This window comes from Drosophila navojoa, chromosome 2 (assembly GCF_054131105.1).
Source record: "Drosophila navojoa isolate 15081-1374.11 chromosome 2, UAZ_NAV_1.0, whole genome shotgun sequence".
Classification (NCBI taxonomy): Eukaryota; Metazoa; Arthropoda; class Insecta; order Diptera; family Drosophilidae; genus Drosophila; species Drosophila navojoa.
In genome coordinates this window covers 7,800,497-7,813,746 of record NC_142890.1, presented here as the reverse complement: position 1 = coordinate 7,813,746, position 13,250 = coordinate 7,800,497, and the positions used below count along the sequence as shown (strand labels likewise).

General features: G+C 41.7%; 3 protein-coding genes across 4 annotated transcripts; 2 read left to right on the top strand and 1 right to left on the bottom strand.

Moving 5' to 3' along the window:
• Window positions 1–287: 287 nt before the first annotated feature.
• LOC108653789 (JNK1/MAPK8-associated membrane protein) lies at window positions 288–1,784 on the top strand. The gene is made up of 5 exons (XM_018104571.3): window positions 288–523; window positions 584–930; window positions 999–1,165; window positions 1,222–1,356; window positions 1,414–1,784. The coding sequence occupies exons 1-5, from the start codon at window positions 422–424 to the stop codon at window positions 1,563–1,565; spliced, it is 903 nt and encodes a 300-aa protein (XP_017960060.1). The 5' UTR covers window positions 288–421; the 3' UTR covers window positions 1,566–1,784.
• sip3 (septin interacting protein 3) lies at window positions 1,692–4,876 on the bottom strand. Of its 2 annotated transcripts, XM_030387933.2 has the most exons (7): window positions 4,398–4,876; window positions 4,211–4,267; window positions 3,961–4,149; window positions 3,039–3,897; window positions 2,763–2,968; window positions 2,592–2,700; window positions 1,692–2,558 (listed from the first exon to the last, which is right to left on the bottom strand). In XM_030387933.2, the coding sequence occupies exons 1-7, from the start codon at window positions 4,521–4,523 to the stop codon at window positions 2,167–2,169; spliced, it is 1,938 nt and encodes a 645-aa protein (XP_030243793.1). In that variant the 5' UTR covers window positions 4,524–4,876; the 3' UTR covers window positions 1,692–2,166. The 2 variants fall into 2 exon arrangements, with proteins under 2 accessions (XP_030243793.1, XP_017959931.1); XM_018104442.3 differs by having other exon boundaries at window positions 1,692–2,700.
• A 5,321-nt stretch (window positions 4,877–10,197) lies between these two features.
• LOC108653797 (uncharacterized) lies at window positions 10,198–11,493 on the top strand. Its single transcript, XM_018104585.3, has 2 exons — window positions 10,198–10,342; window positions 10,410–11,493. The coding sequence occupies exons 1-2, from the start codon at window positions 10,325–10,327 to the stop codon at window positions 10,953–10,955; spliced, it is 564 nt and encodes a 187-aa protein (XP_017960074.1). The 5' UTR covers window positions 10,198–10,324; the 3' UTR covers window positions 10,956–11,493.
• The last annotated feature ends 1,757 nt before the right edge of the window (window positions 11,494–13,250 follow it).

Sequence of the window (13,250 nt, the reverse complement as noted above, 5' to 3'; positions counted from 1 at the left end):
TAATTTAGATTTGACGACAAATCGATATAAAATCGTTTACGACAGCTGTTCGATGTTAACGCAGTAAATTTTGTTTTTAATATAGACGGGTATTTGAAGCCGGTTGAGAGCATGTCGTGTTGAATCGGCTGTTTTTATGCAAAACTCAATGACATCTGCACCATTTCGGTTATTAATGAACCATAGGTATCGGAACTCTAGGCACATAAATAAATTTGTTTTATTTGTGAAACTATTTTATTTGTTTACCAACGGTTATTCTCCCAATATCGAAAAATGCGCTGTAAATAACATTTCTGCTAATGTTAAGGTTCTTGGGTGGCCACATTTAACTATGTTAGTGTTTGGTGAGAAGAAAAAAAAACATTTCTCCCAACCGACCAAAAAGAAGAAACAATAATAGATCGTATTTGGTGTAAAGATGTACAATAATTTAGATCGTTGTCCCGGCCTATATTGTGGTAGGTCGCTGCAAGAAAATGGAACTTGGAGCAATTGTGGTGTTTGCCCCCGAGGAACTCGAGTAAGTAAGCTTTGTTTATTGTTTACGTTATTGTTATTTTGACTTACTCATTTGTTACAGGTAAATGCGAGCTTCGCTTGTACGCCCTGTCGAGACGAATTGACTTCTTACTCGTGGCTTTATCTATGCTTCATGTCAATGCTACCCTTTATGATGCATTGTTTTTTTATCGACATGGATGCTAAAGATCGCAAATTTTCACGAAAACAACTAATCCTAACGGCCAGCGCCTTTGTCGAGGTGGCACTCTCTGCTCTAATGGCTATCCTGTTCATGGAGCCAATGTGGGAGCTGAGCTTGTATGCGTGCGAGGTGCGCAAGCTGACGGACTGGTACACATTGTTCTACAATCCCAACCCCAACTATGAGACCACGTATCATTGCACACAGGAGGCTGTCTATCCTTTGTATGTAGTAGAGATGCTAATTTACTGTAACGTACTGTAACCCACTCTTCTTTTCTATTTGTGCACAGACAAACAATTGTGTTGGTGTATTACTTCTTGTGTTTGTTGAATATGTTTCTCATCCGACCCATTGTCAGCTCGACGTTCGATGTCCGGAGCAAGGCGCCTATTTATTCAGCTCTGTACTTTATGCCATTACTGACACTAATTCATGGCACCTGTTGCGGACTTATTTGTAAATATGCCCATGTAACTCTCTGTAAACTGTACTCATGGCCATCTTTCTTTCAGATTATTCGTTTCCCTATTTAAGCATTGCCATGTCTATGGTAGCCAACGCCATACACTACTCCCTAAAGCTGGATCAAACACAGAAAGCATTACTTTTATCATCTGTATGGGATGTGAAGAATGCTGTAATAATTAGTAAGGCGCTGGTACTTATTTGTTTTTATAGAATATTCAACAATACTATATTTTCAGCCGTACACTGGCTGCTGCTTGCCTTTGGCATCTGCTCGTTGAATTATCATTATGCTTTGCTCTGTCTCGTGCCGTTCCCATCCATGTTCTATATAATGACCGTTCACTTTACTGATCCCGCCGAGTTTCGGGAAATGGAGTCGCGTATTTGATCCGGAAATGTGCAAATGCAAATCTTCCACACGACGAGCACAAGACGTTCCACAGTTGTTATCTATGTGTAATTAATGTTTAAATTATTTGTAATGAGTTCATATGTACATTTAAATCATCAATAATTCATGTCGTCTTTTCGTTTTAGTTATATTTCACATTAATTATACACATATAATAATTATTAATTATAAATCATCAGTTTCCCCTTTTCTAAATTAGTTGTTTTTCTTTTCTATTTTTTTTACACTATATATTCAAATATATTGAATTTGCACGCCCCGCTTTATCATAGCCCCACTTTCTACACAGATACCGTTATATGTATATGACGTATGTGAATCTGTGTTCTGTATGTGCATGTGTGTGTGTGTATGTAAGCATTCCATTTTTTTTTTTTCCTTTTTAAAAACCATGTCAATACAACAAAGTCGAAGAAATTTCGGAAAGATAAGGGGTCAATGTAGAATAAGCTAAAATCAATATCCATTCATAGAATACACATCGAGTTGCTAGATGCACGTGTGAGAGCAAGGTGGGCGTCAAAGGCTGTTGCGCTGCTGCTGATGCTGATGCTGCTGATTTCTTTCAGTTCGAATTCTAATCTGTTTTGTCGCTAGTAGCTGTTGGCGATTTGTTGCGCTCCTCAAGGAATTTCAAGCGTCGCTTTCGCAGCTCGCTCAGCTCGGAGCTATCCTCGCTATCCACATCGACAGAAGCGGCATCAGTGGACGGGTTGATATCCTCCTCAGCGCCCAAATCTTCAATAGTAACTTTTTCTGAGGCATTTGCCACAGGGCTACTTATAGCAACGCTGTTCACCTGCCCCTCGTGCGGCTTAGCCTCTGTTGTTGCGGCTCTTGATGTGCTCGGTTTATCACAAACTGGTGTTGACGCCGCTGCTGGATCTGCTGCTGCTGCTCTTGGTAGTGGTGAAGCGGCAGATGCTGCTGCTCCTGATTGTGCTGGAGCGGCTGCTGCTGTTGCATCGGCTGCCGTTGGTACGCGTTGAGCTGTCGTATCCGGGTTTGGTGGCACTACTTGCATAGGCGGTGGCAGTCGCGCAATTATCCCTTGATATTGTTGCATTAAAATATTTGCCGAATCCACCATTACCAAAATATTGCGAAGCATCTAGAAATTGTTTTAGTGATATACAGTTGACTGACTATACCTTATCTAGTTTATTAATTTACCTTGATGCGCTCCTCAATATGTGTGCGTAGATTGCCTTCCATGGCGCGTAGCTCATCCTCGTTGAACGTGTTGAGATCCTGCGGCATCGGTGGCGGCGGTACTAGCGGAGGAGGAAAGTATCCAAAGGGTGGCTGCATCATAAACGGCGGCATCATAGGAGGTGGCGGTATGCCAGCTCGATTTGACATTTCGTTTCTTAGGTTATCTATGTAGGAGGCAAAATAGGTTAGTCAAATGTGAGCAAATCTTAAATAGATTGATCAACCGCCACTCACTTGCTTCGGCTAAAATATCTGCAAAATTTGGTACTCCTGGATTGCGAATCGCTGAACCGTTTGGATGTGGTTGGCCTGCATCTGGTACTCCTGTTGCTGTTGCTGCTGGGTTAATGATTGCCCCATCGGCGCCAGCTGCTGGCTGGCCACCAGTAGGAGCTGCTGCTGCTGCAGCTGCATTTGCTGGCTCTTCAGCAGCCCGGGGAATCGCCGTAGAATTAACTGTTGGTGTACGGAGTATATTGAGGCGACAAGTGGGGCAAGTTTGCTGGCGTTGAAACCAGGAGCGCAGGCAGGTCGTATGGAAGATGTGACCGCACGGTAGCTTCTTGGAGTGATTAACCATGTCTTCGCGACAAATAATGCAAATATTGTCCGACTGGCGCAGCTCTTCGGGTGTGGCGTCCGGATACAATGTATTCATGTTGCGAATTGCACGTCGAGACATAATGACGTCGTTGAGAGCCTTGCGGAAGTTGCGTATGGTAAAGAACATTGGGCGGAACACGAACATGGGTAGTGCATAAATCTTGGCCATAATAACAACGAAGAGCAAGTAGAGCACCACCTTGATTAATCCAATCACTAGTTCCGTATACAATAGAAACACGGCCTTATTCTCCCAGGGCGTGTCGGTGCGCATCTCTGCAGCATGGAGCACATATTTTATGGCCGTGCTGGCGATAACTGTCAACAGGATGGCGTACTCGAAGCCAAACACTAGCTGCACCGTCGGACCACGCACAAGCGTTGAGTTGTAGGCGTGCATGAGGAGCACATAGTCAAGGATGCCCAGCATGGTTAACAGACTGCCGACGCGTATGTGGAACAGCCAGCCCAGTACCGGGGAACGCTCCATCTGCAAGGGGCAAGCACAAAATTAATAAAGAAATACATAAGCACGAATCGCACGTGTACTTACAAAATCAACGCGTTCCTCGGCCAGCCAATGGAATGATTTGAGAAAGAGGAGCACTGTAAAAAGTGCCACAAAGCGGGGATTGAAGTCGTCGCGAAACACAGTAAATGCCAAACATGTTTCTGTCAATGCATACCAAAAGCGTTCGAGCAGATGCTCAAATTCGGCAGCACGCAACGTGCCTAGGAATATCTGCAATAAAACAGCATTATTTTACTGTCTGACTAAGCCGATATCAACAAATTTATTTTACCTTGCGCAAGAGCTTGCCAAACATAAAGACTATCACAAAAAATTGTATGTAGATTACCTACAATCGGAAATCGCATTAATAATATATGTAGGTAGGTATATTTTTAAATACATCAATATATATGTATATATACGTAAGTAATTATGTATATGAAATAGTATTTCGTAAAGAAGAGTTTGCTGCTTACCGCCATAGATGCATTGGATTTGGTGATATAGACAACGGCAGGATAGAACTGCTGCTTCTGGTAGTAGGCGTTGCCAATTACGGCGCTGGTCAGCGCCATGCAAACACTTGAAATTAGAAGCTGCATGTTGATGCAGTTGGTTGCAAAGCCAGCCAATTGGCTGATCGACTCAAGAAAGATGTTAATGTTGATTGTTTCGCTGGCCTATTTTGGTGAACGCTAGCTGTTTCGTTATTTCTTGTTTATTTGTTGTTTTATGTATTATCGTTCGACATCGACACAGTTAATTTTGACTGTTCTCTCTCTGCACCTTACATATATTTTCCTTTTTTCTCCTGTTTTTATTGTACACGTACACGACTCGTCAGCACGTAACGTAATGGCGTCTGACCATTCACACGTCTGCTTAGTCAGCTGTTGTTAAGAAAAGTGTGACCTACTGTCGCAAAGAAAAGTTTGAATATGGTTAGGGTTTTTTCCAAAGAATTTTGAGCTTTTTGCCAATAAATGAAAAAGCTAGGTTACTTTGTTCACTTGCAAATTTGCGAAATGATTTCATATCAACCAATATAATAATTATATTTTCACTTGCGTATCGACCATCTGCCATAATGACAACGCCTAAAAGTATGCAGAACTAACAATCGATTTTAGACGTTAATTTAAAAACCGATTAGCAACTTTAAAAGATATTTCTGACTGCAGACAAAAATATTGCTTAAAATTTAGCTTGAAGTTTTATTACATTTGTTGAAATTGTTTTTGACCCTTAATGAACTAACTTATAATTATAGTTTTGGCCAGAAAGCGTGAAATAGCATATAACTAATTGAGGCTTATCTCATCTTTCGCCGACCATGATTAGCCGCTGAGCTGTCCAAATTTAGTCATAATTAACGCTATGTAAATCCATACTACTATTAAGATGCTGCAGCAACATTCACGCTGGCTACCCAGCAGGGTGCCCGCATTGGCAAACAATTAGTGACTTGTGATTCACCTGCCCGCTGTCCGAAGTAACTTTTACTTTCCGTCTGCCGCCTTGAGAATCTGCACTGACCATATGGCTATGCATATGGCTATGAGCCTAGTTTGACTGCAATCGCATTGCGTAAATGCAAGTCCCGGAGTTGAGGCGCAGCTGGCATCTTTGCATAAGCTGATCAAATGCTAGACACCCAAAGGCTAAAGTTTGGCGCAGAACTAGCAGAGATGCCACCAGGCCAACTTGGCAACTGCAGTTGTCGTTACCCAAGCCGGAGCGCGGTTCCAGCCAATTCAGACAAGCCAAAACGTGTCGCAGCAATTTCCCAAACAATTTCAGCATTTCTATGCACGTTTGCTTTGCACAGCATCTTTTATATTTTTGTTTAGCTTCAATTCGCATTGCATATGCAATTTCACTTGCTTAGTCTAGCCCGCCCTCTCGCTCCCTCGTCCACAGCTGGCGCTGCTTACATTTTCTGGTTGCATGGACAACTCATCTGCCTGCATGCCGGCTGCCGTTGTTTTTAGCTGATGTTGCTGTTGCCGTGGCTGCGACTGTCGCGGATTGTATCGCGGTCTCCACGCTTGACTTACATAAAAGCTAGGAGCACGGTTCGGACAAATAAAACTAGTTTTGTCTTTTTGAGGAAACGAAAGAAGACGTCGAGGTTGTTGCTACTGCCACTGACTGTCTTGCCTACAACAGCTCGGGGGGCTCTTCTGCGTTGGCGCCTTATGTAACTGTTAGCCAGTTACATACACATTCACACATACATATGCATGTAGCTGAAACTGTATTTACCTTGTGGATGCAGTTTTTAGCGCATTCATCTTCATCAGCAGCAATTACATCTTGCGATATTCTCGGCATTTGTCACTGGTTTTCCTTTCCTCTCTGTCATTTATACGCTTGAATAATCAGTTTTTACACACATGATTCGCCAGTTTAGAGGCATGAAAAAAAAATCGTTTCTCCTTATAATATATCATAGGCTTCGAGAAGCCTCCAAACAGCTGCACAAATGCGATAACGAAACCCAGCTCAAGTTGCAGTAGTCATTAAATTAAAAGAAGATAATCTGCTAAAGACATAGGACTGCAACGCCATCAGCTCGAACAATTAGTCATTATCCAAAGTGGTCAATTAATCTGTATGAAATATATTTCTTTATTAAGGTAATGCATGTACATATTTAATATTTTGATCCTTTGCAAGTTTAAATTCAATTGCGAATATTTGTTTACGACAGTCTGGTCACATTGAGTAGACAAAGTTGACCGCGCATCACGAATTGGTTTCCTTCTCGTTTATAATTGCAGCAAAAAAACGTTAGAAGAATTTTGATTATAGGAAAGAGCAACTATATTGCTTACCCGAACCTTGGCGATGAAGCAAAAATATTATTTCAATGCCACTTGTGTGTTTTTTTCGTTTCAGCCGTGTAAACAGCAATTTAAAGTTTGGCATTAACTGTTCCCATTTGCTGATGAGTGCATTGCTCTGAATAGTCACATACTTATGCATACATATGAGCATACACATACATACATACATATATGTATCTTAACAGCTGAATATGTTTTGCAACAAAAGCCTTATCGAATTATCCATCAATTGGCAAAGACGAACGACGATTTAATAATTTCAGCGCGTCTGCAGTTCATTTGCCAACTTTGTTGCTATTATTGTGTATTTTCCAGCTGCTATTTGGCCTAATTAAAGTGTCATAACAATTACCAACGCACTCAAACACACACACGCACAGCTTTGCACTGATATTGAACATCTACTTAGGCCGTTATTAAGCTGAGAAAACAAAAAACAAAAATTGTACCAAATGTAAGTCATGCAACGGCGACGTAGCGTCGGCTTCGGCTACGCTGACCTAGTGGACGTGTTAATGATGGATTTGACCAGATACATACAACCGCATGTACATAAACATATTGTTGCATGCAATAAAGCGTTTCATTTCAGTTGCAAAAAAAAATAAACCTTTGAAAACAAAGCAAACCATGAAAAGACGCACCAAAAGCGGCAGCCAAACAAACCATAAAAAAGTTGAAGAGAAGCTAGTTCGCTTCAATGCCGAAGCGATCCTCCGTGTGGCCAACCTAGTAATTAAGAACGACACCTCAAACAGGGAAACATCGCCACGCATGGAATCGCCCTGTCGTAGCACTCCAATTACAGCATGCACTTAACTGGAAGTACGAGTTAAAAAAGATTCGACCAGATAGGCACCCTTTAAAAATTAACAAAGTAAATGTAAAAGGAAAATTAGCAATTATTTGTACACATATGCAAATACACTTCAATGTCAAACGGATCATATGGTGTGACCAGACTAGTAATTTAGGATGACACCGCAGGCAGAAAAACATCGCCACACGTTGAGTCCTCTTTCCAAAATACATCAACAACTTGCAATTGACTGAAAGTGCGAGTGAAAAAAATGCAGACAATTACGAAATGTGTTAAGAGAGAGACCTTCACAAGGCATCTCAAGACAAAAGCACAATAAACCAAATTAAAACCCAAAGTGACAGTGGAAGCAGCAGCAGCAGCAGCAGCTGAAGCCACAACAACTCCGCATGCTGATAAAAATAATTTAAGACAGACGAGAAACGAGAGAAAAAAAAATATATAAAAAAAAAATAATGATTTAGCGCATTGTCATTGAAGTCGAACTCCAACTCAAACTCGAGCTTGAGCTCGAGCTCGAGCCGAGCTGAGCTGAGCTAAGCTGGTGCTGCCGCTGCCCCCGCTGCTGTTGAGAGTGTTAAGTGTTGACTTTCATCTTCTTGTCTTTTTGTTGCCACCAAATTGAAAGAGCTCTGCCGGTCTGAGGGTCTGGGGGTCGGAGTCGTGCCGCTGTTGTCATTGCCGCCACCGCCACGCAACGGCGCACGCAGTTGCCAAAAGTCCTTCACTTTGAAGCGTGAAGGTTTCCCAAACATAAACCCTAAACCAAAAAGTCAAGCTGCCTCCCGAACCGCTGCACTTTGCGAAAGTTAGCCCAGAGATGTACGAAGTGAATAAACCTCATTTACCACAATTTACTGCCACTTGGCACTTTGATTGGGATTCGGTTACATTTTCAACTGCTTTTGCTCCATATTTCTTTTAATTTCATTATTATTTCTTGTTTTCTTCTCTTATTTTTGTTGTCTTGCTTACTTTCGGCTTAAGGCGTCTCGAGTGCCCTCTCTACAAAGCGGTTGATGTTGACATAATATACGCAGGCGAGAGACAATAATCAAAAAAATATTACGTATACGCCTACTGATCGGCCGTTGCTTCCCTGACAGAATCTTGAGCAGCATTTGTTGTTGCTGGTACTTTTCAAATCTCGTACGCATATTTACAACAATGACTCATTATCTGAGCTGCCTGCTCCTACTCCCACTCTCGCCCTCTCTCCTTACACCTGCGTTATATCATTTGAAGCGCGCCAGGGAAGACCCAATGCATAATAAACGAGCATGTTGTTATCGGCTGTTCACGACTATGTAATACTCGTTCATAGATTAGACAGAATGACAGACTTATTTGTTCTCTATTTATTTAAATATACATATACATATGTATATCATTATATAGATTATAATCACTATAAGTTATATAAATAGATAGAAATGCCATTTGAAATTTAGTAAACAGTGCAGCACTGCCTGAAACCCGTATACTCCCTTTCCACTCTGCTAACGAGTATAATAAAAAAAATCAGACGTAAAGCGAATTGAGAGTGCGAACGTGAAGTGAAACATTTGTTCGAATTACGAACACCTAAAAAAAAAAAAACCTAAACACATATATATGTAAGTATATGCACGTGTGTGTGTGCATATATACACCATATCATTAACTTTTTGGTCTTCTTTTTAACTGTACAACTACAACTTTTACCCAAAAACGAACAATTCAGTTCTTTCAATGCCCTGTTGCCCATGTGAACTTAAATAATTTTCAACTTTAACGTAATTCCTTGGGAAATCGAGCACAGTTGATTATATGTCTGGCAGTTTGTCCGTCCGTCTGTCTGCCTGCCAGTGATTCGCCCTAGTGCTCTACATGAAAATTATATGGCATTTTCGCAGACAAACTCTTTCGTAATCGTGCACAAGGTGCAAATTGTGGCGCCCCATTGTTGATACTATTTACATGACTTAGACGACTTCAATAAATAACGCTGATATACGTACATATATACCTCAATGTACATTAGAAATGGAGATACCTTAAAGATGGCCGATGAGTGTTTACTTTTGATAATCAATGGCTGGCAAAATGACTTCCTGGTCAGGAGAGATGTCGATGGCGATGGCGATGTCGCTGGTGATGTCCAAGCGGAAAAAAAAAAACGTGAATTGAGGAAAGTGCCGAAGAAATTCCAAATGCAAGTACAGACAACTAAAATTGTTAGCGACATTTCGGTTTTTGGTCTTTCGATTTTTTAACTATTTTGTTGCTGCTGTGATTTTTTTATAATTTTTTTTATGGTGGGAAACAAGAGGCGCAGCTGAGCAACTGAAGTTGGAGTTGGCCGCAGGTCGTCCGCCAAAAACGAGTTGCTCGCTGAAGATGAAGGTACAGACAAGACAACAACAACAACAACAACGCCAACAACGACCACACTCAATGTGTGTGTTTCGTTGGTGTCCATCGTTGAGCTGGCGCTCATGCAGCAGACGGAGAAGTTGCCGATAATGATGTTTGGTTCGACGCAGCCGATGAAACCAACTCGGTTGGCGCTGAGCTGAGGGAACGAGCGGGTCGCTGAGCACAGAGAAGCGGCGTAGTATAAAGAGGGCCTGCATGGCATTTGTTTGGCATTCAGTCGCTGGCTCCCCACTCGAAAGCAACTAAATTTACCTTATAATTTAATTTTACTTCTCTCCCCCACACACACACATACACCACTCAAAACTCAATCGCTATGAACTCCTTCTCAGTGGTAAGTAACCAAGTGGATTATACGATGTGGATAGCCGTTGGATTACCCAATTCTTCCTCGCCAACAGTTCTTAGTGTTTGCGCTCGCTGCTCTGGCCGCAGCTGAGCCGCCATCGGGCTACAATTATCCACGCGGTGGTGGCGGTGGAGGCGGTGGTGGCTTCGGCGGCGGCTTCGGTGGCGGCTCCTCGTTCGGCGGTGGCGGCGGTGGTGGCGGCGGATTCCAGGCCGTCAGCGGAGGCTTCCAGACATCCGAGGGACAGAATGTTGATCCACAGCTGCTGGAGCAGGTGCGTCAGATTCTGTTGAACGAGGAGAGCAAATTGGGAGGCGGTGGTGGCGGCGGCGGCGGCGGTGGTGGTGGCTACCCAAGTGGACCATCAACCAGCTATGGCCCACCATCGACCAGCTACGGAGCGCCCGGCGGCGGCAACGGCGGTGGCCGTGTGGTTGGCATCGATCTTGAGGGCGTCCGCCAGGCCATCCAGGTGGCTCAGTTCGCACAGCAGAGCACGCAGGCTGGCGGCGGCGGCGGTGGCTATCCCAGTGGTCCTCCATCTGGCTCGTATGGTGCTCCGTCCAGGCCCAGCGGCAGCTATGGTGCGCCTTTCTAAGCACATTCCACAAACATTCAACACACAATTTTTGCTGCCAAAAATGAAAAACGACGGAAAGGACGACATTAATTGACTCAGCCGGACCTAACGACATCATCAACAACAACAACAACAACAACATTAACTGAAATGAAAGAAGAATTTAAGGAAGTATGGGTTTTAACAACAGCCAAAACTTGGAACTTCGTGCGAGCCACGCCTACGCCCCAAGCTCCTCCCCCCAAATACGAAAACGAAACAACAATTGAGTGAAGAAAAAAAAACGTTGTTCGACACGTGTTGTAGAGTGAGATGTTTCATTGAACCTGCCTACATCTTCCACAACAAAAACTCAACCAATTTCGAGCTATTCTCAGTCCCCCAGCTCCTCCAGCTGCCCCAACAGATCCCAGACTCAGTGACTGTACCTATCTATCTAATCTATTCTATCTGAAACTCAAAATGCAATTTCGTCCTTCGGCATTTGAGGTAAACAAAAACTTTCGGAGGCGAAATTCGTTTTTGTTTTTTTTTTTGTAAATACTTTTTTCTCAAACACCAACACACAACAAACAATCCCCAAAAAAACAAAACAACAAAACAAAAACAACAAAAAACAGTGTTATAACGCATTATTAGCATGTAAGTGTTTTTATTTTTATGAAACAAACAAAGAAACAACAAAAAAAAATATGAAAATAATAAAAAAAATAGTAAATTTTGTCACCGTTAAATGATGCCAGATTTTTCATTTTGGGAACTTGTTGGTAATAGGGGGAAAAAAGATAAATAAAAAAAAAATAAATATATATATAAATTGAAAAAAAAAAATGAATTGGGAATGAGATCTACGTGCATATAAAAATATATGAAAAAAAATAAAAATAAAAAAATAAAAAATAAAAACTTTAAAAAATCCAAAATAAGTATATATAATACATATGTATGTATATCTCTTCATCTTCTACTTTTACAGGTCCATATATTTCAGTATAAGTCTTCAAATATAAATGTATATAGATCTTCGTATATGGGCATTACGAGCTGCTTCTCATGTTTATGCTCTGCAATTAAAACTCATCTGCAAATTGACCTAGATTGCGCAGTTTTGTAAGCCTCAATGCAACATTCTAAAGCTATATTTTAATGCATTGACATTCGAGTTCTCATTGAAATTAAGCGAGTTCATTTCAGATGTTCAGGTGTTTCTTTTTTTTTTTTTTTTTTTTGTTTTTGTTAATTTTGTGTGTGTTACGTATAATCCTTTCACTTTTTTGTGGTTTTGAAGACGCAACAAGCTGCAGTTGTGATGACTTGTAGAGCTCTCATCAAGTGTCTTGAGGCTGGCATCCAATGCTCATTAAGCGCCGATTTCATCAGCTGCAGCTGAGATGTTGAATTGAGGAGGAGGCGGAGCGGCGCAGGGGTCATTGAGTATTGGGTCACAATGCAGCGCAAGGGGCTGACCATTAAGCGCAGATATTACTGCGGGTTGCATCCGGCAGCAGTCACATTTCTATACTCTACCTATGCGAAGTGTAGGAATGGAAAATTTAAATTCATTTTACTAATGCGGATATATTAGGGGAAATAGAGGAAAGTGTATTCCACTCCTGAACTTGAACTTTAACTATATAGTAGTATGCAAAGATATGCATACATAAGAATTATTATTATTAACAGTTCTGGTCCGAGTATTACATAGTCGTGCAACGCCAACTAATCAAATCTTTCCTCAGAGTAAACAACTTAGTAAAGTAGGTTATTCTATCATTAGGAAGCATAATTTATGGCTCGGTATGATAGACAACAGACTATCTAGTGTAGGGTATAAAGCAGTCGTTACTTGCCTACTTGACTGGTGCCAGCTGCTCAGCTATGGCAACATCGTCCAAAGCCGGGGCAAGTGACAAGTGATGCCATCCAAAGTGTCTTGCATCGCTGTGACCCGCAGAGTATGACAACCAGGTGGAATATGTGGTCTTAGGCGACATGAAATTCCAACCACAAAAATACATTACATAGGCCCAGATGGGCCTATCTAATTGGATTCAGCTAGCGCCTAATTATCGCAGCCCGGTGAAGAAACTTTACGATCTTGTCAGAGATTTGTGGGATGTGTAACGTCATCTGAAAACAATGAATGGACTGACTTTGCTCCGATAGTATTTTTGCAGAATCACTGTTGGCAGAGCTTATCTGATAAGGTCCTAGACCTCCTATGTAATATACACATATATATACCATCTACAGATGATCAAATTGAGCTTGTAAAAGGCATTTAGATAACAGTTCTTTTTGATAAAGTCGATA